General features: G+C 40.7%; 1 protein-coding gene across 4 annotated transcripts in view; it reads right to left on the minus strand.

Annotated features, from left to right (window-relative positions):
* Window positions 1–7,300: 7,300 nt before the first annotated feature.
* Window positions 7,301–22,484, minus strand: part of POLK (DNA polymerase kappa) — a 34,300-nt gene continuing 19,116 nt past the window's right edge. For all 4 annotated transcript variants that reach the window (XM_036403649.2, XM_036403648.2, XM_036403647.2 and 1 more), the window contains exons 7-15: window positions 19,609–19,824; window positions 17,795–17,919; window positions 17,446–17,612; window positions 15,416–15,448; window positions 13,592–13,688; window positions 12,138–12,309; window positions 10,347–11,312; window positions 9,175–9,226; window positions 7,301–9,023 (exon numbers count right to left, since the gene is read on the minus strand). In XM_036403649.2, coding sequence (XP_036259542.1) covers window positions 8,939–9,023; window positions 9,175–9,226; window positions 10,347–11,312; window positions 12,138–12,309; window positions 13,592–13,688; window positions 15,416–15,448; window positions 17,446–17,612; window positions 17,795–17,919; window positions 19,609–19,824 — 1,913 coding nt within the window. In that variant the 3' untranslated portion in view covers window positions 7,301–8,938. The remainder of the gene's footprint in view (window positions 9,024–9,174; window positions 9,227–10,346; window positions 11,313–12,137; window positions 12,310–13,591; window positions 13,689–15,415; window positions 15,449–17,445; window positions 17,613–17,794; window positions 17,920–19,608; window positions 19,825–22,484) is intronic.

The raw sequence follows: 22,484 nt of genomic DNA on the forward strand, positions 1-22,484 counted from the left end.
GATAGAAGCAGGACAATCAGGAACAAGCCCAAGACTTTACTCAGCACTGCCTTCAAAAACAAGATAAAATTATGTTTCTTTACTGTATATGCATCAGCAAGGACAATTTCGCAGTTCTAACAAAAAATTAAGTGTTCTTTTCTCTCCTGTCCAGAAGCAATGTATTGGCCATGTGCTGCTAAAAAGACCTTTTCCTCTATACATTATACTTCTTCATAATCTCTCTCTCTTCACACTTAGTGATTCAGGAGTTGAGAACCATGACAATGTAGACACACAATGACACTGATTTGTTGCCTAAACTTTTGCTGCTTTTGCAAATATTTTTTTTCATGTATGGAATTACAGGAGTACAGAGATGTCAGACTAAGCTTTATGGAAGCCTTCTATCCGAGCAGGGGTCTCCAAGATTTAGCACTCCTCCTGTAACTAGGAATTACTCTATTTTCAAGTAACAGCAGCGATCAATTATCTATGTGTGACTGCCAGGTTTTTTAGGAGGTATTTTCCTTGGCACCATACAAAAAGTCTGGCTTATATAATAAATACATATATATTTATATTGGACAATTTAATAGTTATATTCCATTTTTCTTTTGAGCTAACTGGAATTAGTACTTTAATTTCCTCTTCTGTTGTGATGTACACAAGATGAAATCCACAACTATCTTAAAAAGCATGGCAAAACACCCCCTGAATTTGAATTGATTAAGGAGGTCCAAGGAGGTAAAATTTAAAAAATCAACAATATTTGGATTCAAATTCCAATAAAAGTACTTTTACCCTATTATTTCTAAAAATGAAATAATCTATTTAATGATCTGGCAACAGTTTCAAAGTTTTCTCTGGGTTTTCTTTTTACTGGAAATAAAATTACTAGACCAATGTAGGGATCTTGCTAAGTCACTAAGATTTGTTTTCTAAAATAGTAATCTTCTATTTCAAACAAATCATGGGGAAAACTACTTATTGAGTCCAATAGTGATATTTCATTAGTTATTTTCTTTTTCTCCACTCTTTGCCAGCCTGGCAGCAAGAACCACAGCCCAAGATGATGGCTCCTGACTGTCACACTGTGATCATAGGACTGTGGTGAAGCAGGATTTGGCAACTACCACCTAGTTTCCACAAATCACCTGTTTTCACTACCCACAGCTAACGCCAGAGCAGTCTGTTCTTTCACAGACTGGTGTGCAGGTTGAAGGCTGGAGACCCCATTGCTGGGTTGTGTTTCTGAGTGCAAGATCATCTGATTTCTGTGTGGCTCCCAAAACTGGGTGATTGGCTGTGAAACTGGCGGCAAATGCTCAGCTCCAGGGACGTGACTAATAGCAGAGAACTCAGAGCCGTTCAAAGAGGGGACGTTAAAGCACGGCAGTGGGTAATTTGTAGGACATGCCCCGGGGAACTCCACATGCCAAAGCCCAGCTCCCAATCCCACATCCACACATTTGCTGATGTCTTTTACTACATGTACAACAGCTCATGTTCATCTTTGTTCTTTCCAACCCCCACCGCTCATTTTGTTCTCCCGTCAAGGCAAAAAGCAGGTTTGGGTGGGTCCCAGCAGCCCTAAAGGGGCCTGGGTCGCTGCCTCCAGGGAAGGCGGGCACCGGTGGCGGTGCCGGCGGCAGTGCTGTGCTGCGCTGCGCTGCGCTGGGCTGTGCTGCGCTGTGCTGCGCTGGGCTGTGCTGGGCTGTGCTGCCCTGGGCTGTGCTGCGCTGGGCTGTGCTGCGCTGTGCTGCGCTGGGCTGTGCTGCGCTGGGCTGTGCTGCGCTGAGCTGCGCTGCGCTGCGCTGGGCTGTGCTGCGCTGCGCTGGGCTGTGCTGCGCTGGGCTGTGCTGTGCTGGGCTGTGCTGCGCTGGGCTGCGCTGGGCTGTGCTGCGCTGGGCTGTGCTGCGCTGGGCTGTGCTGCGCTGGGCTGTGCTGTGCTGGGCTGTGCTATGCTGGGCTGTGCTGGGCTGTGCTGGGCTGTGCTGCGCTGTGCTGTGCTGGGCTGGGCTGTGCTGTGCTGGGCTGTGCTGGGCTGCGCTGTGCTGTGCTGGGCTGTGCTGGGCTGCGCTGTGCTGGGCTGGGCTGTGCTGTGCTGTGCTGTGCTGTGCTGGGCTGGGCTGTGCTGTGCTGGGCTGGGCTGGGCTGTGCTGCGCTGTGCTGGGCTGTGCTGTGCTGGGCTGTGCTGGGCTGCGCTGTGCTGGGCTGGGCTGTGCTGTGCTGTGCTGTGCTGTGCTGGGCTGTGCTGTGCTGTGCTGGGCTGTGCTGGGCTGTTCTGGGCTGGGCTGTGCTGCGCTGGGCTGTGCTGTGCTGTGCTGGGCTGGGCTGGGCTGTGCTGTGCTGTGCTGGGCTGGGCTGGGCTGTGCTGTGCTGTGCTGGGCTGGGCTGGGCTGGGCTGTGCTGTGCTGGGCTGGGGTGGGCTGTGCTGTGCTGGGCTGGGCTGTGCTGTGCTGTGCTGTGCTGGGCTGTGCTGTGCTGTGCTGGGCTGTGCTGGGCTGTTCTGGGCTGGGCTGTGCTGCGCTGGGCTGTGCTGCGCTGGGCTGTGCTGTGCTGGGCTGTGCTGGGCTGTTCTGGGCTGGGCTGTGCTGCGCTGGGCTGTGCTGTGCTGTGCTGGGCTGGGCTGGGCTGTGCTGTGCTGTGCTGGGCTGGGCTGGGCTGGGCTGTGCTGTGCTGGGCTGGGGTGGGCTGTGCTGTGCTGGGCTGGGCTGTGCTGTGCTGTGCTGTGCTGGGCTGTGCTGTGCTGTGCTGGGCTGTGCTGGGCTGTTCTGGGCTGGGCTGTGCTGCGCTGGGCTGTGCTGTGCTGTGCTGGGCTGGGCTGGGCTGTGCTGTGCTGTGCTGGGCTGGGCTGTTCTGGGCTGGGCTGTGCTGGGCTGGGCTGGGCTGTTCTGGGCTGGGCTGTGCTGCGCTGGGCTGTTCTGGGCTGTGCTGGGCTGTGCTGGGCTGGGCTGTGCTGGGCTGTGCTGGGCTGTGCTGCGCTGGGCTGCTCTGGGCTGCGCTGTGCTGTGCTGGGCTGTGCTGGGCTGGGCTGTGCTGGGCTGTTCTGGGCTGCGCTGTGCTGTGCTGGGCTGTGCTGCGCTGGGCTGTGCTGTGCTGTGCTGTGCTGTGCTGAGCTGTGCTGGGCTGTGCTGCGCTGTGCTGTGCTGGGCTGTGCTGGGCTGGGCTGTGCTGCGCTGGGCTGCTCTGGGCTGCGCTGTGCTGTGCTGGGCTGGGCTGTGCTGTGCTGTGCTGTGCTGGGCTGGGCTGTGCTGTGCTGAGCTGTGCTGTGCTGTGCTGGGCTGTGCTGTGCTGTGCTGCGCTGTGCTGTGCTGAGCTGTGCTGGGCTGTGCTGCCTCCCGGGCCCCTGGCCTGCAACCCCCGCGGACTCACGGCCCTCGTGGCTCGCCGCCACGGCTCCCTGCGCGGCATCCTCCCCGGCGCGGAGCAGGCGGCTCAGGCCCTTCATTGCTGCCCGGGGCTCCTCTTCCTCCTCAGCCAAGGGAAGGGCCCGAGGCCGGTGTGCCGAGGGAGGCGTCCTGCGTGTGCGAGGCCCCGACAAACCGGTTCCCGGGAGGCCAGCGCACGCAGCCGGGCAAACACCGCCCTGCAGGCACACCTACACAGCACTCCGCTGGGGCTAGGACACCGCCAAGCCAAGGGGCAGAGTTGTGGAGCAGCTTTAGGAGTTTGTTCTAAGAGAAATCAAGCACTAAATACACTGCATTTTTTGACAGCGGCTAGGCACTGAATGGGATCATCCTTTCCCCATCCAATCCCCCTCACGCCTTCCCTAGTGGCTAGCCTTATGTGCCAGGAGCAAAAGGCAGTCCTGTTGCACCAGACAACTTTTGAAAAGCCATGTCATAAGCACATGTGTATAGACACACAGAGGTGTCACAGCTTGGATGGGATGCCTGGAGCCAAGTGGATTTATTACCAACTACTTGGTAGTCATGGAGCTCTCTATGCAGGTTCAAGGCCATTTTTGGGAGTTATTCTCATAATTGTAACCAGTCTTCACTGGACAGGGGAGGGTGACCATCCCTGCGCTCCCACATGCTTCACACAGCCTTAGGATGTGAGATTCTGAAGTGCTTCTGACATTAATTTGTGTATAATTATGCACATGTGGAGGCAGTATTCATCCAATCACAAGACCCTTCAATTTCAGGTTAAAAACTGTTTGCATTTGCTTTTGTCTAAGTCCTGTCAAAATAAAAACACACATGCCCACAGGTTCAGATTTTGTGACCTGATATACTGAGAATCATCTAACCTACCTATTTCTCAACTTATCTTGATGTCCATTATGACTTTGGTCTTTGGTATTTCCCTTTTGTGATTTTTCCACAACAGGGCATATTTTTTTTTAAAGTGACTACCTTGAATTTTACTTTAAAAACAGCCTTTGATATTGCTATTTCAAAATAAACATAGGAAAAGTAGTTCCAAGAAAGCAGAACCACCAGTATTCAGCCTCACACAATTGTAGACACATTGGAGTTCCTTTGCCATAATTTTTATCTTAAATTAAATTATACAATCACATTAATTTCCAAGATGACTAACACCATATCTTTCCATAATAAAATTAATCTAAAAGACTCAAGAGTTTGTAAATTTAATGAATTTGGATACAAAAACTATTTGCTTAGACTCTGCTTACCATAAATAAATAGATTTCACAGTTCTTATCTCCTTTAAACACTTTTGGCATAGAGAGGCTGTGATGTAAAAAAATCTTTACAATTGATACACTTCAGTCTGATAAGACAATTTCACCAACTGTACTTCCAGTAGGTGAATGTAACTCAGCTGAAAGAGAAAACAACCCTGGGAAAGTAAGCTCAGTGAAAAGAACAAGCCATAACTGATTTAGCCATAACTGAATCATGGAGGTTTTCTGTGAGTCAAATGTTCCAGCAATTTCTTAAAAGGAAGAAAGGTAGGTCTGTATTACTTATGGTAATACAGACTGTTTTCACTGTTAATGCTCCTTTCAAAATGAGTGACAACAGACAACTACGGAGTGATTAGGTTAGCCTACAAAGCTGGCACTAAAGCATACAGAGCATCAGTTACAGTAAAATCATAATTTTCAGTCATGAAACACCAGCTGCTAATTTCCAGTTCTAATTACTAATGCACAATACTATTTCACAGCGTATCCTGTGCTTAAATGTTATGTGTAGCAAGTTTAGCACATTCTCTAACCACTTCCTACAATCTTGACTCTTTCAGATGGCCTCCATAGACTGCAGACAGACTGACACAGAAACTTACAGAGCTGAAGAATCCAAAACAAAGTGCAGAGCAAGGAAGTACTGTAACATATTCCTTACTTGCCTTCACGGAGCTCTCACTCTGACAGGAAATCTGAGCACTTTCTTTAATACTTAAGGTAACAATAGTAATACATACAGAAATTAGTAGAGCCAATATAAAATTAAAATGTAAGGTAAGACCAAGCATGTTGAATGTATAGACTGTCTAAATTCCTTTTTTCAGAAATGGCAGAGAGAGGTCACAGAATCACCATCCTTTGTTACTCAACTAAAGGAGGAATTCAAGATTAAGTACTTACATGCATACCTTAAATAAGGAGGTACTTACATTACACAAGAAGTTGCATCTAATGCTAACCTAGATCATTTACATGCTGCAGAACTATGGATATAGTAAGTGTGGAATGGCTGACATATGGAAAGTCATTTAAAATTAATTTAAGACAGCTAAAAAGAAATTGTCACATATTAATAAAAACAGATTTTAATTTAAGATCAATTGAATAACACACAGAGTCACTGAGGAAAATGCAAAACAAAGACATTGGTTATACAGTCTTCTCCACAAGAAACAAGAAGAAAAATTGTATCACAGAAATTGTCGACAATGATTAATCATGAACTGAAGGCCTTCTTCAGATAAAAACAGTAATAAGTATGGTATTAAAAACTATAAGTATGGGAAAAAAGGACTTGAAACCAGTAAACACACACAATTTTGTATTTCGTTTGCATAATCAAACTTTGGTAGCAGAGGTGTTACAGGGGTGGCTTCTGCAAGAAGCTGCCAGAAGCCTCCTCCATATCCAGCAAAGGCAATTCTAGCCAGCTCTAGATGTACCTGCTGCTGGCCAAGACTGAGCCAAGCAGAAACAGTGGTAAGGTCTCTCTGATAAGAGATTTGAGGAAAAAAAAAGATTATTGCATCATTGTAATTGTGACCACAGAAGAACAGAGTGAGAATATGTGAGAGGAACAGCTCTGTACACACCAAGGTCACTGGAGAAGCAGGGACAGGGGATGCTCCAGGCCCTGGAGCTGGGATGCCCCTGCAGCCCATGGTGAGACAGCTGTGCCTCTGCAGGCCATGGAGGTCAGGGAGGTGCAGGGATTCACCTGCAGCCCATGGAGGAGACACACCCACGCTGGAGCAGGTGGGTGTCTGGGAGGGGACTGTGACCTCATGGGAAGCCCACACTGGAGCAGGGACCTGCAGACCTGTGGAGAGAGGAGCCCATGCTGCAGCAGGTTTCCTGGTAGGACTTGTGACACCGTGGGAGGCCCACACTGGAGCAGCCTCTCCTTGCAGGACTGCACTGCATGGAAGAGTGACCACTGCAGCAATTCACAGATCTGTTGCCCAAGGGATGGACTCATGTTGGAGAAGTTCATGGAGAACTGTCTCCCACGGGAGGGACCCCATATGTTGGAGCAGGGGAAAGATTCCTCTCTGTGAGCAGGAACAACATGTGAGGAGCTGACCATAATCTCCATTCCCTGTCTCTGTGTGCCACTGGGGGAGGAGGTAGAGCTGGGAAGGAGAGACAATGCGGGAAAGGTGTTTTTAAGGTCTTACTTTTCTTCTCATTCTGCTCTCATTTTTTTAGTGATAAATTCAATTAATATCTCTAATTAGAGCCTGCTTAGCCCATGATGGTATTTGATGAGTGATCTCTTCTGCTCCCTGTCTCAACCCATTAACCCTTCACTATATTTTCTCTCCCCTGTCCAGCTGCAGAGGTGAGTGAAAGAGCAGCTTTGGTGTCTGCCTGGCATCCAGTCAGGGTCAATGCATAATGGCATTGTAATAAATAATTTTTACACTCACACACTGAGTTTTATTTTCTCATTAATACTGACACATCCACAACCTTTTCATGACACTAGGATAACTCTATGACATTTCCTTTTTAAACAGATGGCAAGGCAACTTTTGAGGCTAAGACAACTTATTTTTTTCAAACACGTAAGAGTAGCTTACTTTTTGCTATGTAATGCTTATGTAAAAATAGACGTTTTAAAGACATATACACACTATGACAATGTAATACTTAGATTCTACACTTTATTGGATCAGAGATACAAACTAAAAAAGAGATAATAGGTGTTCACTTTCTAAACAGCAGTTGGGAGACTTATATTCCCTCAGTTGTTTTTATGTCTTTCCTACGAGAAGTTCCCATGCCTGTCAACAGAATAGCTCATGCTGAGTGCTCACTGACCCAGTTTGAAAAAGCTAACTGAGTCAATTTAAAGTTTGAACTAGTCCAGCTGATTTGGTCCAAAGAAGGTAAGGGAGCACTGACATGAATTCAAATGACAGAGCTGTGGGTACAGTGGCATCTGACAAACAAACAGATAAGCAGGTAGAGATGGTGTAATCATTCCAGCAATTCTGGAAACAGGAAAGCATATTCTGAACTGAGCTTGAGCATCTAAAATATACCATGTATACATTTGTTTGATTAAAAAGCAAGGAAATCCTGATACAGTTGAACTGCAAAATAGATGCTTCTACAGCAGCCACTTCTTTAAAAGACCTTGCAGTTAAAAAAGCAATTTATATTTCCTGTAGGGCTTGGCACTGTTTGTATAACTTCTAAGAAATATGTTATAATAAATTATTTGTCTGATAAATATTTAATTATAATAAAATGTCTAAACAATTTGGTGTGAACAGAAAAAAAATCTAAACAGAGCATTTTAAATATTTGCACTTACATTCCTTTTTCCACATATGCACTCACAGAATACACTTTATTCAGCAATACAAAATAATTTAAAAGAGAAAGATAGCTAAACAATAAGAAAGTTCATTATCTTGTATTTGCACGTAATTCATTATTATTGCACCAAGAAACCTTTTATTTAGAGTAAATTTAGTGCTACTCACTGGTAACAATTTCGAACTGTAAAAAAGTTTTCAGTCTCTTTGGAAAGACCAAAGACGAAACAGCATTTGTCTGAGTATCCTGGACAAATCTTCTCACTCAACAGATTTTTAAACATTTTTTAAATAAGTGAAGTCATTGTATATTTCACCATGATGAATCCTTCAGATCTGGTCAATCAACTCTTACTGAATTAATTTTCAGTAACAATGAGAGCTTGGTAGTCCTCTAAGTTCTTGTTTTATTCTGTGTAACTGGGAGACTAACACATTTTTGTGTCCACTACGAAGACAAACATTAGCTGAAATTGAGCAACTCAACTCCTCTTTGTTATCACACAGTTCATCTCATATTTTTATTTTTTCAATAAGGAAGACAGAAGTTCAGGTGTGGGAAGAGGGCCTTCAGTAAGTACAGTGGAGCACCCTAGCTAATGATTCCTGTGTATTCTAGGAAGCTAAATCAAAGTGCTACCAAATTCTGATTCTTGGAAACAAGTGGAAAGGAAAAGGAAAAGGAAAAGGAAAAGGAAAAGGAAAAGGAAAAGGAAAAGGAAAAGGAAAAGGAAAAGGAAAAGGAAAAGGAAAAGGAAAAGGAAAAGGAAAAGGAAAAGGAAAAGGAAAAGGACCCCTTCATTTTACCTCTTCTTCTATCTCAGATATCATATTCTTATTACATAGATATGGAATGGTTCCAAAATGACAGGCACCTGAATCCAGCCTACTGCCAGTGCTAAATTAACTTGCAGTCATAAAACTCTATGAAATGCTTCATATAGAACACGTTGCTACACAATCATTTAAAAAACATTTTGATTGTATGTTTGGAATTGCTTGCCTTGGGTTTTTTTGATACTGACTGTGAAGCTGTTAATGCAGACCTAGGGTTAAACAAAGGGAGGGAAAAAAAACAAACAGTAAGTGGTTAAAATATAAAATGCATACCAACACAGGTTTTACAACACTGAATATTTTTCTAGACTTCATTATTTTCAAACAAGTTGCATACACAAACTTCCAAAAAACACTTACCTTTTTGTTCCTTGTGAAGGATTTGTGCATTGCTGTCCTTTGCTTAAACCTCCTTAAAAATAATTGAAAACAACCAAAATGAGTTACATAAAGAAAGAATGCTTCAGAAATTACATACGTTGAATAGCTTTTTAAAAAATTTAATCTGTCTCAAGAGGCAGATAACATTATCTGCAACTTGAATACTGTAGTTTATATTACCATTTTTCAAAGAGAAAACCAAAAAGCCTTTATGTTATTGAATTACAAGGGATTACTTTGAACCTTGTAATAGTTTTCAGAAATGCTTCAGCATAACGTAGTTGATTTTCAAGGTGGTAGTTAAAAAGCATGGTTTTAATTTTTTTATCCTGCAGGGGACAAAAAAGAAACTTCACCTAAAGTAAGTCTTCCATTTAAATTAAAGCATGTTTGCACATTTAATAGCAATATCACTTTGAAAATTTTCTTGTAAACTATTCTTATTTTAAGTCTTAATTGTATTCTGAAAATTCTAACACACTAGCCTTTTAATTTCCTTTTATAAGGTTCCCAAAATAGATTAGGGACTACTTTAGGCAGATACTATACTACCTGCATTTGCACTCTAATCTGGCCGAAGATGAACTCTTTGTCAAAAAGAGAAACTACTTCAGAAAACATGAATGATACTGCTGTGGCATGTTACAGATGAAGTTATGTGATATATTTTATTAGCTATAAAACAGAATTGGAAGTTTCTTCCTTTAAGCTTTAGTTCTCATCTCTCTATTTTTGCCAGCACATGACATAATGGAGCCTCTCTGTTAACTGAATCTGAAACAATACACGTTGAAGATGTTTTCATTGATCTTTACTTTAATCTCAGTGGCCTCACAAATACCTTTCTGAATATGGTGGGGTGTAAGCAACATACAATTTCCAGAAATGAGCAGTAATTCCTGTGTCACCTTTGTGGCAAATGGGGGGACGCTGACAAACTAACATCAGATTCATAAATCTACTTTGTCATGAAAATCAATTTGACATTTTTTAAATAAAAATGTTCACTCCTATATAGGCCTTACTTAAATAAGCTTGCTGAGAAAAAATTTCTAACTACCAAAAAGTTCAAAGTACACTACTGCTGAAGTATCTTAATTGCAAAAGCAGACAATTTGAATAATTAAATATATACTAATGCATATACGTACCAGAGAAAACTCTGTTTGAGTTTTCCATATTATAAGTCTTAGTTGGAAAATCCTGTTTTTCTGTTAGCTCCTGGATAACGCCTTTATTTAAGCAGATATCAACATGTCTGTTAAATGACACAAGATTGGTGGTTTTCTGTTCTGAATTACAAACTGGACAAACAAGAGCACTGTCTTCTTTGGCTTCAAAGAAACAGGATGAACTGCTTCCTTCTGTATCTTCAGTCTTGTCAAAATGGTCTTCATTGTCTTGTGACATTCGTTTGGGGAAGACACACTGTTTCATACACACATTTCTAGCAATGTCACTGAGATTGTTAGGCTGTCGTTCTCTGGGAGATTTATCAGGTATTATCTGAGCAAATTTTTCTGTGCTATTGTCAGTAGAGCTGTCAGATACACTTGCAGACTGGTCTGTTCCTGATAATTGATCTGTTTCATTTTTTTGACAATTATCAACCCACTCAGTTTTAAACTGTGGAAGAAAGTTAGATGTATTTTCTCTTGAACTGTCATTCTTGGATATTTCCACAGTATCTTTAACACACATCCCATTGAGGCACTCATCAATGTGTCTATTAAGTTCTTCCAAATTATTGCTGCTTTGTTTCTCAAAGCACACAGGACAGGTGAAGATCTTACAAACATTAGAATTCGGTAAATCGGCGAATTTCTTTGTTTCTTCCACAATATTTGCTGATGATCTATCATCATGAAAGAGCTGCTTACCTCTGCTTTCATTTGGAGAAATATTCTCACTGTTTAGTTGTCTTGCTGCTCGCTTTTGATCAAAAAAACTCTCTCTATGAGGTGCTTCTGAATTTTTTGTGAAATAAATTTTTTGGTTGGACTTCTCTGGCTGAAGCCTAAGGTAACCAATTTCTTTTCCTGATTTTAAGAAACTTGTAATGCTTTTTTGTTGGTATTTCTTTTCTTCTTCAGTTAGAAATCCTGATACTCGTACACCTAATGATGAAAAAGAAACTTATAATAACAATTCTATGAAAGCTTGATACTAACTCCTAATTAACACCTTTTGAGGCATACATTCACTCAATAAAGACAAAATTTATCTCTAAAAAGATGCTAGACTACCTCCAAATGCATCACAATGTCAATACAATTTTATCAGACCCAAGCACTAGTCCAACCATATTGCAAATTTTAGTACTCTGAAGTTTTAACTCATTGCATTATAACACAAATTTATAAATACACTTACAAAGAATTCAGTTTAAAGGTTTTTGCACGAACTTCACCCATCAAAACATATTTTTCTGCATCACTTTCTAATATCTTAGACAAGTAAATTTTATATACCACTCAATGTTTCAAGCAGAATGCATAAGCACCTGAAACACGTGTCAGGGTCAAAACACAGTTTACTGTTGTCAGAAATGTTTGCATCTCCTGCAGAACACTGCGCTTTCAGATCTGTAAGCACTTCTGCTGATGTGGTGCAAAGAAGACTTAAAAGCTCTTTTAAAGCAGCAGAATTAAGCCCTGCTATGACTCAAGTTTCTACTGTCATGATGATCTGATTGTTGTTGCAATAAAAATATACAGCCTCAATTAGTAAAGCTTCCTAAGTCCCCATTCAGCACTCATTAGTAGAACTTCCTAAGTTACTTGCTCAGCACAGATCTGTTTCACTTTGCAAAAATTACCAGGGTAATAGAAAAAGGATAAATGCATTAATACCAGTTTTACTTTTAAAGTGTGGTGTGTTATTTCAAAACACTATCAGATTTCCTAACTCTGAAAAGGAAGAATGAATTTGAAATATCTTACCCATAAGTCTTATCCGTAGAGGGTGAGGAGCAACACTATCAATTTCTGTTCCTAACAAATCTTTAGCAACAGCAAATATTTCCTCCTCAGTAGAAACAGAAGACAGCACAGTTGAAGCTCTGGTTTTAACTTCAAAATTCACTTTCTTAAGCTTCAATGTAACAGTTTTACCCTAGGAAAAAATATTATTTAAAAAAAGGTTTCAAATGTATGTCATATATGGCACAAAACCAATTATTATGTAGCATCTATATAAGCGTTCTTAAGCCAGAGTCAAGTATGCTTAGAGTCACTGTGTGCTTATCTGTGCACAGCAAGGGGTGCTCCCAAGTATCTGTCTGCAAAATTCTGTACTTCCCCCTAAATTCTGTACTTGCCCCTAAATTCTGTACTTGCCCCTAAATTTCTGCCGAAGTTGAACTCTCTGAACTGGGTCATTTGACTGCAGTTCTCAGCAGACCACCTGCCACTAGTGCACGTTCAATTGAGTTCACGTTTTGGCTGCAGACGCAACTTCTACCCCATCAAAAAAAAATATTTCCTCATATGGAAATTTTTAGTGCCAGATATCCTAACAATGAAGAACACAAAAGTGATACCCCATTACAGATTCACGGAAAACTTACTTCCTCCTGAACAGTGCTGTCACAACCACACACATCATTTGTGTTTGGCGCAGATATTTCCCTGGCAGCACCCCTCAAACAATTTGTGTGATTTACAATGTCTTTCCAAATGTAAATAACTAGCAGCACTCTCTTCGGTGCTTTTGTAAGCTTATCCCTTCATCCTCCTTAGCTGATCATCTCCCTTTCAACCTGTCATCTTTTGAGACAATCTTTTATGGCTGAAGAAGATTAACAACAATTATTTTAGGTCTTAAATGTAATCACTTGCTTTACCATAAGACCTTCAAAGAAAATATTTACTTTTTCCAAGTAAAAAACAGGTATCTGGGGAGAAAGAATAAAGGGATTGTTTCTACTATTGATACTATTGAACAGTGTGAATAATTTGTAAGCAAGTTCGACACATGTCAAGTTCTTAAACTAAAAACTGGCTATTGACAGGATCCTGTATGTATACAGGAGAGAAACAGTGTTTTAAATACATAATTATTACACAATCAACCAAAGCATGGCTTATGGACGATAAGCTCTATTATTCCCTTTGTCCCTTACAAACATTGCTGTTGGCATAAAATGTTTCCATGCCAAACAACTTGATTAATTTTTCATATTTAAAAACTTGATTTAATTTTTATCCTACACATATTGCTAGATAGCCACTCGCACAACAACAAAATGCTGCCTACATCCTAAACATCTGTAAATTAAAGAATGAAGACTTCTGAAGATAGACTGCATGGTATGATGCTGCTGAAAGCCTTTATACTAAAGCTGCATAGAATTGTTGGAGTGCAAAGCATCTTTCTGCAAGAATAATATAAATACCTTAAGTCCCTCTTTCTGTAACTCCTGAGCAAGGTCTCTGCAGAGCTCTCGACACAAACTGTACTGGTCTTCTGCTGTGTTAATTTCACTGAATGTTCTAAGACAAAAAAATATGATCTTTTTCAGTATGAATCTTATAGTATGTTCAGTGTCTGCAATCTAGAAGTATTTTTTCTACAGCTGAACAATACTAGAATCAGAAGAATGTTATATAGGTTAAAATTCTTACTTCAAGGCACAATGATTATTAATAGGAATATTTTGTTTGCAAAATGTTTGAAAGGCCCTTCAAATAATGAAACAATTTGGTTTCAATTTTTCATGGACTATTTGAAAATTATTCAAATTTAATGTCATTAAAGCTTAAGTATTTGCAAGACAGAATATTAACAGTAAGTGAATTCATAGAGACAACCAAGTTATTTGTATTAATCTCATTTGTACACACAGTATAACATCAGAAGAAAGCCAGGAGCTGGAAGTCAACATCAGAGCCAAGTATCAGAAATAAATAATGCAGATGCTAAGAAAAAGATGCCAACTAGGATAATTCTGTCTAGCCTCAGAGAAGGAAAAGCTATCTTTCTGCCAAAAATGTTGCCAGCTGCCTTTGCTAGAGCTTCTTAGGACAGAAATTACAGTGTTATCTTTTTGTTGTACATTTGCTTTTCAGTAATAACATCACAGGAAAAGCAACCTTCCTTTGTTTCAAGAGAAATGGAAAGCAAAACTTATAGACAGTTCAGGCTTTGGAAAGATCTCACAGATACATTGTTCCATGTCAAGCTTTATATTTAAAAATGTAAGGTCAATAAAATTACAGTGGATTTTGCATCTCTAAGCTATAGTCAGTTTCACCTGACTGTACGAAAAAGACATCCTCTATTATGATTCACATTCCCCTAAGAATGTTTGCATGCTGTCAAACTAATAGGCTGAGTATTTCACTGTGGGTCCCATACCACTATCCAAGGAGTAACTCATGCTATTCAGACAATACTGCAGTGATTGAGAAATTGTAAAAGTCCAAGGCTTGAAAAGGACAGGATAGAGAGAATGCTATTTCAGGGCTGTCTTTTCCCCCATATAAACTAGTTTCATGATCTCAGAAGCTTGTAGACAGTTCTGGTCTAAAACTGCTCCCTTTGAGGAAAAAAAGAAAAGAAAAAAGCAATACAGAAAGATACTATACAGATGTCCAAAGTATCTGTCTGATTGCAAAGCAGCACAACACTAAAGCCATAAATTTTTCAGCTGTGGTGGTACCAAAATTGTATTGGGCTTACTTAAGCTGCTCACAGCTATTAAGTCGCAAAATGACAGAACTAAGCATCTTTTCTTACCACCTTTTCTAAGAAAACACATGATAATAGGGATAATTATTACAGTGCTTTACAGATTCTCCTGGCAGAAATCATTTTTTCAAAATTAACTACCTTCTTAAGGAACTTTACTCTGGTAAAACTTTAGTTAGGAAATACTACTACACTGATATTGACATTGAGCTTAAACAGATAAAAAATTTTCAAGCTTGTATATATTTCCACCTTATCTTATGGTTTAAAGATCACTTTGATCCATTAAAGGCACTAGCAGAATTGGATGATAAGAGAATATTCAAACTGACAAAAATACCTCCATGGAGTTCTGGAGCTAAGGACAAAAAATAATTCATGCTTGAATCTGATTTAGTGAGGTTGTTGTATATGTGCATTTTTTAATAAAAATAAAACAAAATTATATATGACTAATAAAAGTATACATTACTTGGTATTTAGTGCTTCCAATGGTTAATGCAATTAATTCAATATTAAAGAAGCATACCTTTCAGTGCTCATACTTTTTCTTTCTCCATCCCTTTAAAGAGAGAAAAGTTTATTATACTTTCTTGATATAGAAATCCTTTCAATAAAATCAGAGTCAACCAATAATGCCCAAATAACTAACAGCAGTCTTTTCTATAAAGTCTGGATGTTAACTTTTTCTACAAATCTTGTACATCAAGTTTAATCAAGGGCAAAAACCAAATTAAAAAAATACTGTATATTAAGTAAAGATATAGATCAAACATAGATGTCTTTTTTAAATAAAAAAAGTCTAAAAACCAAACAAATAAAAAATTCCCTCAGAACTCACCTATTATGTCAGAGGGAGTCTGATTCAAAAAGAAAACAAACTACAAATCCTATGCTGTCTTAGCTATAACTATGAAGCATGGCTATTAAAATCCCATACATACATGTACATTTGAATATTTCCTTTATCTGAGGATCTAAGGAAATATTCTGCCTTCAGTCTAAAAGATTGTTCAGCTTAAAGTTGACGTGTTAAAGCTTTTTCTGTTTGTTGCTTTCTTTCTTCTTAGTGCTAATTGAGTACCCTTTAACAACTTTCTGCATATAAGGAGATGCCTCAGAGCAATTCAGGTCATTCTTCTGTTTTCAAGTATTGGAAATAACAAATTTGGTATTTTCAGATTTTCTTAAGAGAAGGTAGTCAGACACAATAATATGAACTATTTACTGAAGATCCAGGTTTTAATATTTTAAGTGCTTGTTTTCTCTACACTAAAATTACTGAAATCAAGTTGGTGCTGACAAAAAAAAATCTTAGACATTAAAACCCCTAACCTTTGAAATGCTCCTTTTTTTCAAAATGTACTGGGAGATATCCCAGGCTGTAAAACACCTAACTAGGGTGAATAAGAAGAAAGACTGCACCAATTATTAAAAGACTATCCAAGGTTTCTGTTTATATATTAACAGAAAAAAATATTTTGAAAACTGTGCTTTATCTTTTATCAAGTCACCTTCATCAAGTCAGTCTTACTGCATATTTTAAAAAATGTTTTTATACTCTGAATAAAAAAAAAACCAACACAAAAATTTTTGCTAGCACATTACTGGGCTTCAAACTGCTCACTACATATATTATTTTGTAGTCAAATGGAAAAAAGGGAATATTATTGTCAGAGAATTTACAAATATAATAAAGAATAGGTCTTTCAGAAGTGCATAAGACACTTTGGAACTTTTAATAAAATCAAATCATTCTCAAGCTACTTTAAAACAGAATTTCAGTACTGTGGAAAGGAGTATCTTTTTAAAAGAAACCAATACTTAATTAAGGGTCCTTGTTAAACAAACAAAGATGCTATGCTTTGGGTCTTTTTAAAGAACATGTTTGTCTTCAAGACAGGCTTAGAAATGACAAATATTGTTGAAAAGATATATGCACTGCTAAGACTGATTTTTCCCATCCTAAAAAGGAGGTTAAAAGCCATTTAAGTACAGTCAACCTTAAAAGAACATATATTAAGAAGGATATCATAATCTTCAGTTCTATTCCACCAAATTCACATGTTGATATTACAAATATGTAATCCTAATAAAAGACATAGAAACTTCCCTGACAATTCACCACCAGAGAAGATCAAATACCTTTGTGATTTTCATTATAATCCAATAATCATAAACACCAATGAATGTGCATTATTTTTGAAGAAAAGCGAGTGTACAACTCTTCTTAGGATACCTCAGTTATGTTCAGCTATTTTGATAATTACAAGGTTATCCTACCTTGATTTCTTGACATACACTTATGTACAACTTCCCTGATGAGATTTTTTGGGTTTCATATTTAGACATAGCTGTACAAACTTTTGTTTTTTCATGTTTCGCTACTGCATCTTAGACATAAGTATAACAGTAACAGGCATCAGACATTGAAAAAATATATTAAACAAGCGGATATCCATAATATTTGCCAGTTAAATAATATGTTCAGTATGTAACATACACAAGGAAACATTCAGAAAAATGTTAACGCAGAAGGAAGAAACCCCCATGGCTTACTTTTCCAAATGTGTTGAGCCCAAACCAAGGGAAATATCCAAGAAATTACGCCAAGATACTTCTGAAAAAAGAAGAGAAAGCAGCGCCCTCTGCTGGTAAAGTTCTGAGCAAGTCACAATTCCAAGTGCTTTTAACATCTTCTCTGTTACTTTTCCAATACCTGGCACCTAGAAAAGAGTATGTAACATTATGGTGAAAACATTCCATTTGTAGATCCATTACTCAGAAAATTTGAATCAAACACAACATGGAAGATTACCTAGAAAATTCTATCATTTCAGTAAAAATCTTGCTTCTAGAACATAAAAACATTACATGACAGAATAGTAAATGTCCTTGTGTCTCTTACCTTTCTAATGGGCAAATCTTTTAAGAAGTCTAGCACTGCTCGTCTCTCAGGAGAAATTCTGTATTGGCCATTAGGCTTATTACGATCACTGCACATTTTTGCTAACATTGTATTTGGTGCTATTCCTTAAAAACAAACAAAAAACCACGGTAATTTAAAAAAAAATGTAAGATGAAGTTTAATTTCAACTATCCAATATTCATAAGCCAAAGAGTAGCCTTTACACTTGGCAAAGACTAAAATAAGGAAAAGAATTATGATTATTCATAATCACATTTGATACAACTCTGCAAAGAAATTTTGTGATCATCATGAAAGAACATAAACACATGTAATACAGAAAATATAACTTAAATAAAGTGTACTTCCTATTTTAAGATAGTCAGGGTAACACAACAAGCACTAGTAAGTCAAGAGGGCTTAAATACCAAGTCATTAAAAATAACATCAGTTACATTAGTCAACATTTTAATGATGGTGATTATGGTAAGAAAGAAAATGCTGACTATGGTAGTTACAATGAACTCTTAAGAAAGGAGACCTTTCTTCCTTGTATTTCAGCAAAAAGACTTTTTTTGAGAGAATTTAACAAATTATATCATTTTGTGGGCTACCACTGGAACGTAGTAATTTATAAATTTATATATATTTCACAGACATCAGGGGAATTAGGAGGGATGGCTCTTTTCTATTAAAATAACTGTTTTTACAAATTAACTCTGGAATATTTTTTTATGAATTAACTCTGGAATCTTCAGCAAAAGAAAGAATAACTTTGTCCTACAGCCCTAGAAGTCTGCACACTGATATAATGTATTATTCAAGATGGCAGAAATAACTCTACTTATTATTGATTACCGTATTTTTTCAGTTACCCTTCTAATTATTTTCAATTTTGGGGCTTAAGACCCCTATTTGCACTTGTAAAAGCTACACCTGTTTTCTACACACTAACTTATCCTTAAGAAGACAATACTTCAGTAAAGAAAACTGTTATTCTGCTATTACATGAGATAACATACATGGGAGGGGGTTTCATCCTGCTTCTTCTTATTAGCTGTTTCTCTGCCTCTGCTTACATTCCACACTTTCCTGACCCTCTGCAGCTGCTTCATAAAGCTCACCGTTGCCTGATGCCTCACCAACCTGGTTCATAAAGCAATTTGGATGGCATCCAAATGTGGCTAGAGACATACACTGGTTTTAGTCAATCAAAATAGCTGAGATTTAAAAGTGGGTTGTCTGAAGTCAAGACACAGAACTTGATTGATAAATATTAAAAAGCTATTAAAGAGTTAATTAACTTCAGCATATATTTACTTTTCTAGGACTAACATTTTAATGAATTTTGTTATTTTTTTAAGCAAGGAACAGTGTGAAGGTAGAAACACAAAACAGCACACATCTGCTATTCAAACTAAAAGCAGTATAGAAATCAGTAAGAGATTTCACTATGACGCCATCTGACAAAAACAATTTACATGATGCACTAGAAAAACCACCTGTGCTAAGATTAGCTCAAGTGCACTGGTCATTCTTCCTCACTGCTTATTCTACTTCAAGTAGGAAGAAGAAAAAATTGACATAATTGTTTCAATGATTAAAAAAAGAGTAAAAAAGAAAATAAACAGTAATGGTTTGGATATTCATGACATCTCTTGAAATAATTGAAAGTCACATTCTTTGCAGACCTTCATATTTTTGTTGCAGAAGACTGTGGCAAGGGTAAATTCTTAATTAACGCCCTCTGAGATGAAAGTAGAAGACATTACAGAAATACAAAGATTAGTTATTATTCCTATGTGTCTGAATACCTGCGCTAGCAGTCAGTTGAGTTTTCTGCTCAATCCTAAAGCGAATTTCCTTCACAACTTCCTCTGCAGAAGTTCCAAAGACAACCGAGTTTTCCACTGATAGATCTCTTTGTTCATGTTTGTCATCCATCAGAGATGTGCTGTCTTCAAACAGCACTGGTGAAGAAGAGACTTCACCTTCATTAAATTTGGCAGACATATTCACACAACCTTTATCTAAGTTAGACAGAAATACAAACAATTAATACGTCCATATAGATTGATTTCCTTCTTCACTGGCTTCAGTGTTCATAAGCAGCTTTACTTCTTTCTATCTTTATTTAGAGAAAGCAATTGCATTGGTTTTTGTTTAAAGATTGGAGAGATGCCACTGCTTTGGTTTTGCTATGATTTGGGCTTGGCTAAGATAGAAGGAATTGGCTAGTAGACTGGACATAACTTCCAGAAAAGCAAAAGGTTTGCTACAGCCTGTTGCTGTAGCAAAACCACTGAGATTTTATAATTATTTTTGTTTTATATAGGCTGGAAGCCATACACTCTCTTCCACAGAATTTTTTTCAATATTCTCCAAATCAAATTAAGGTTCTAGAATATCTAATTCTAGAATGATCAGCCTGGTGAGCTTCTCATTTTCAGCTCCAGTCATAGTAGAAAAGTAATGTCAGCAGTCCTTTATCTGACTCTACAAACAATGCGATTACAGTTTCACCCTCTGAGCACTTGTTTGTGTTTGAGAGGAAGAAAAATACCAGGCAAGTGTGAAGAAGCACATGACTACATATCAGTGACATTGATTTTCTAAAGACTATGACAGTTTGTTGCTTTCTATTTTATTAATACTTTTCCATAGTAGTGTATGCTTGATTATCCTCTTAATAACTGTCAGAAATTTTGAATACAGGTAGTATTAATATTCCAGTTTGTGCACCATTCAACCATTTGTATGACTACTTCTTTTCTATTATTCCCAAGTGGATAGACAAGTGAAATCCAGTAATATCTTGAACATTTCTAAAATTCTGCAGCGCTCCTGCTACTTATTTCCAAAATTATCAAGCTGAATTTTAATGCAGACCTAAACCACACCATTTGGTTTAGAAAATCTAGCACCACATTTCAAACATTTTATTCATGTTAAAAGAAAATAAATTCTCCAAGTCCAAGTCATTAGCAGTGTACATTTTATTCACATGTGAGCAGTAGAGAAAGGTAATCTGTAAACTAACTAAATTGGATGTAGAGAATATATGGGAGGGGCAAATTATGGAAGACACTTTCAGTGGGGGCAGCTTATCTGAAGCTTACGACTGGCAACTCCTGCTTCCAATCCCATGTAATGTGGTCAGCATGTCTTATGCCATTTCACAAGGCAAACGGCCATTCCCATTCTCTGCCACCCTGTTCACTCCCCTCCTTGCCCTCCTGCATATCCCAAGACCCGGCCAGCCCAGTGCTGTGCATGACCCTGTTGTAGCACTGGGAAGCTGCAGCTCCCAGAGCAGCTTCTGCCGGCAGCCCCCAGCCCTGCCTGCCTGCAGCCCCACAGCCCTGCCTGCGGCCCCACAGCCCTGCCTGCGGCCTCACAGCCCTGCCTGCGGCCCCACAGCCCTGCCTGCAGCCCCTCAGCCCTGCCTGCGGCCCCACAGCCCTGCCTGCGGCCCCACAGCCCTGCCTGCGGCCCCCCAGCACTCCCTGCAGCCCCCCAGCCCTGCCTACAGTCCCCCAGCCCTGCCTGCAGTCCCCCAGCACTCCCTGCAGCCCCCCAGCCCTGCCTACGGTCCCCCAGCCCTGCCTGCGGCCCCCCAGCCCTGCCTGCGGCCCCCCAGCCCTGCCTGCGGCCCCCCAGCCCGGCCTGCGGCCCCCCAGCCCTGCCTGCGGCCCCCCAGCCCTGCCTGCAGCCCCCAGCCCTGCCTGCCTGCGGCCCCCCAGCCCTGTCTGCGGCCCCCCAGCCCTGCCTGCGGCCCCCCAGCCCTGCCTGCAGCCCCCCAGCCCTGCCTGCAGCCCCCAGCCCTGCCTGCCTGCGGCCCCCCAGCCCTGTCTGCGGCCCCCCAGCCCTGCCTGCGGCCCCCCAGCCCTGCCTGCAGCCCCCCAGCTCTGCCTGCAGTCCCACAGCCCTGCCTGCAGCCCCTCAGCATTGCCTGCAGCCCCCAGCCCTGCCTGCAGCCCCCAGCCCTGCCTGCAGCCCCCCAGCCCTGCCTGCAGCCCCTCAGCACTGCCTGCGGCCCCTCAGCACTGCCTGCTGCCCCCACAGCCCTGCCTGCAGTCCCCCAGAACTGCCTGCAGTCCCTCAGCACTGCCTGCAGCCCCACAGCCCTGCCTGCAGCCCCTCAGCACTGCCTGCAGCCCCCCAGCCCTGCCTGCAGCCCCCCAGCCCTGCCTGCAGCCCCACAGCCCTGCCTGCAGCCCCACAGCCCTGCCTGCAGCCCCACAGCGCTGCCTGCAGCCCCACAGCCCTGCCTGCAGCCCCCCAGCACTGCCTGCAGCCCCACAGCCCTGCCTGCAGCCCCAGCGCTGTCTCTCTGTCACCTTTGACAGGTCCTGAGGAGGAGCATGGACCAGAGCTGTCACTGGACAGTGAGACCTGAGACATCCCAATGGCCAGGGACACCTCTGCCTTTATCTGCTTCCTCTGAGGATTGAGGGAGTGACTCATGTTCTTTTATATGATTTTTGAGTCTAGATTATGATTGTTATTGATACAGCAAACTGCATGCTATTTACCCGGTCCAAGTCCTATTGTATTATAAATTTTTTATTTTGGTACTTATAGATTGCACAATACTGATGCTGCTTGTAGAAGTCCTGTGCCATTTGAATGATAAATTCTGTACTGTTGTAATAAAGTAATCCTACTAAGGAAAATAAAGCTTAAATTC

Source organism: Molothrus ater, chromosome Z (assembly GCF_012460135.2).
Source record: "Molothrus ater isolate BHLD 08-10-18 breed brown headed cowbird chromosome Z, BPBGC_Mater_1.1, whole genome shotgun sequence".
Classification (NCBI taxonomy): domain Eukaryota; kingdom Metazoa; phylum Chordata; class Aves; order Passeriformes; family Icteridae; genus Molothrus; species Molothrus ater.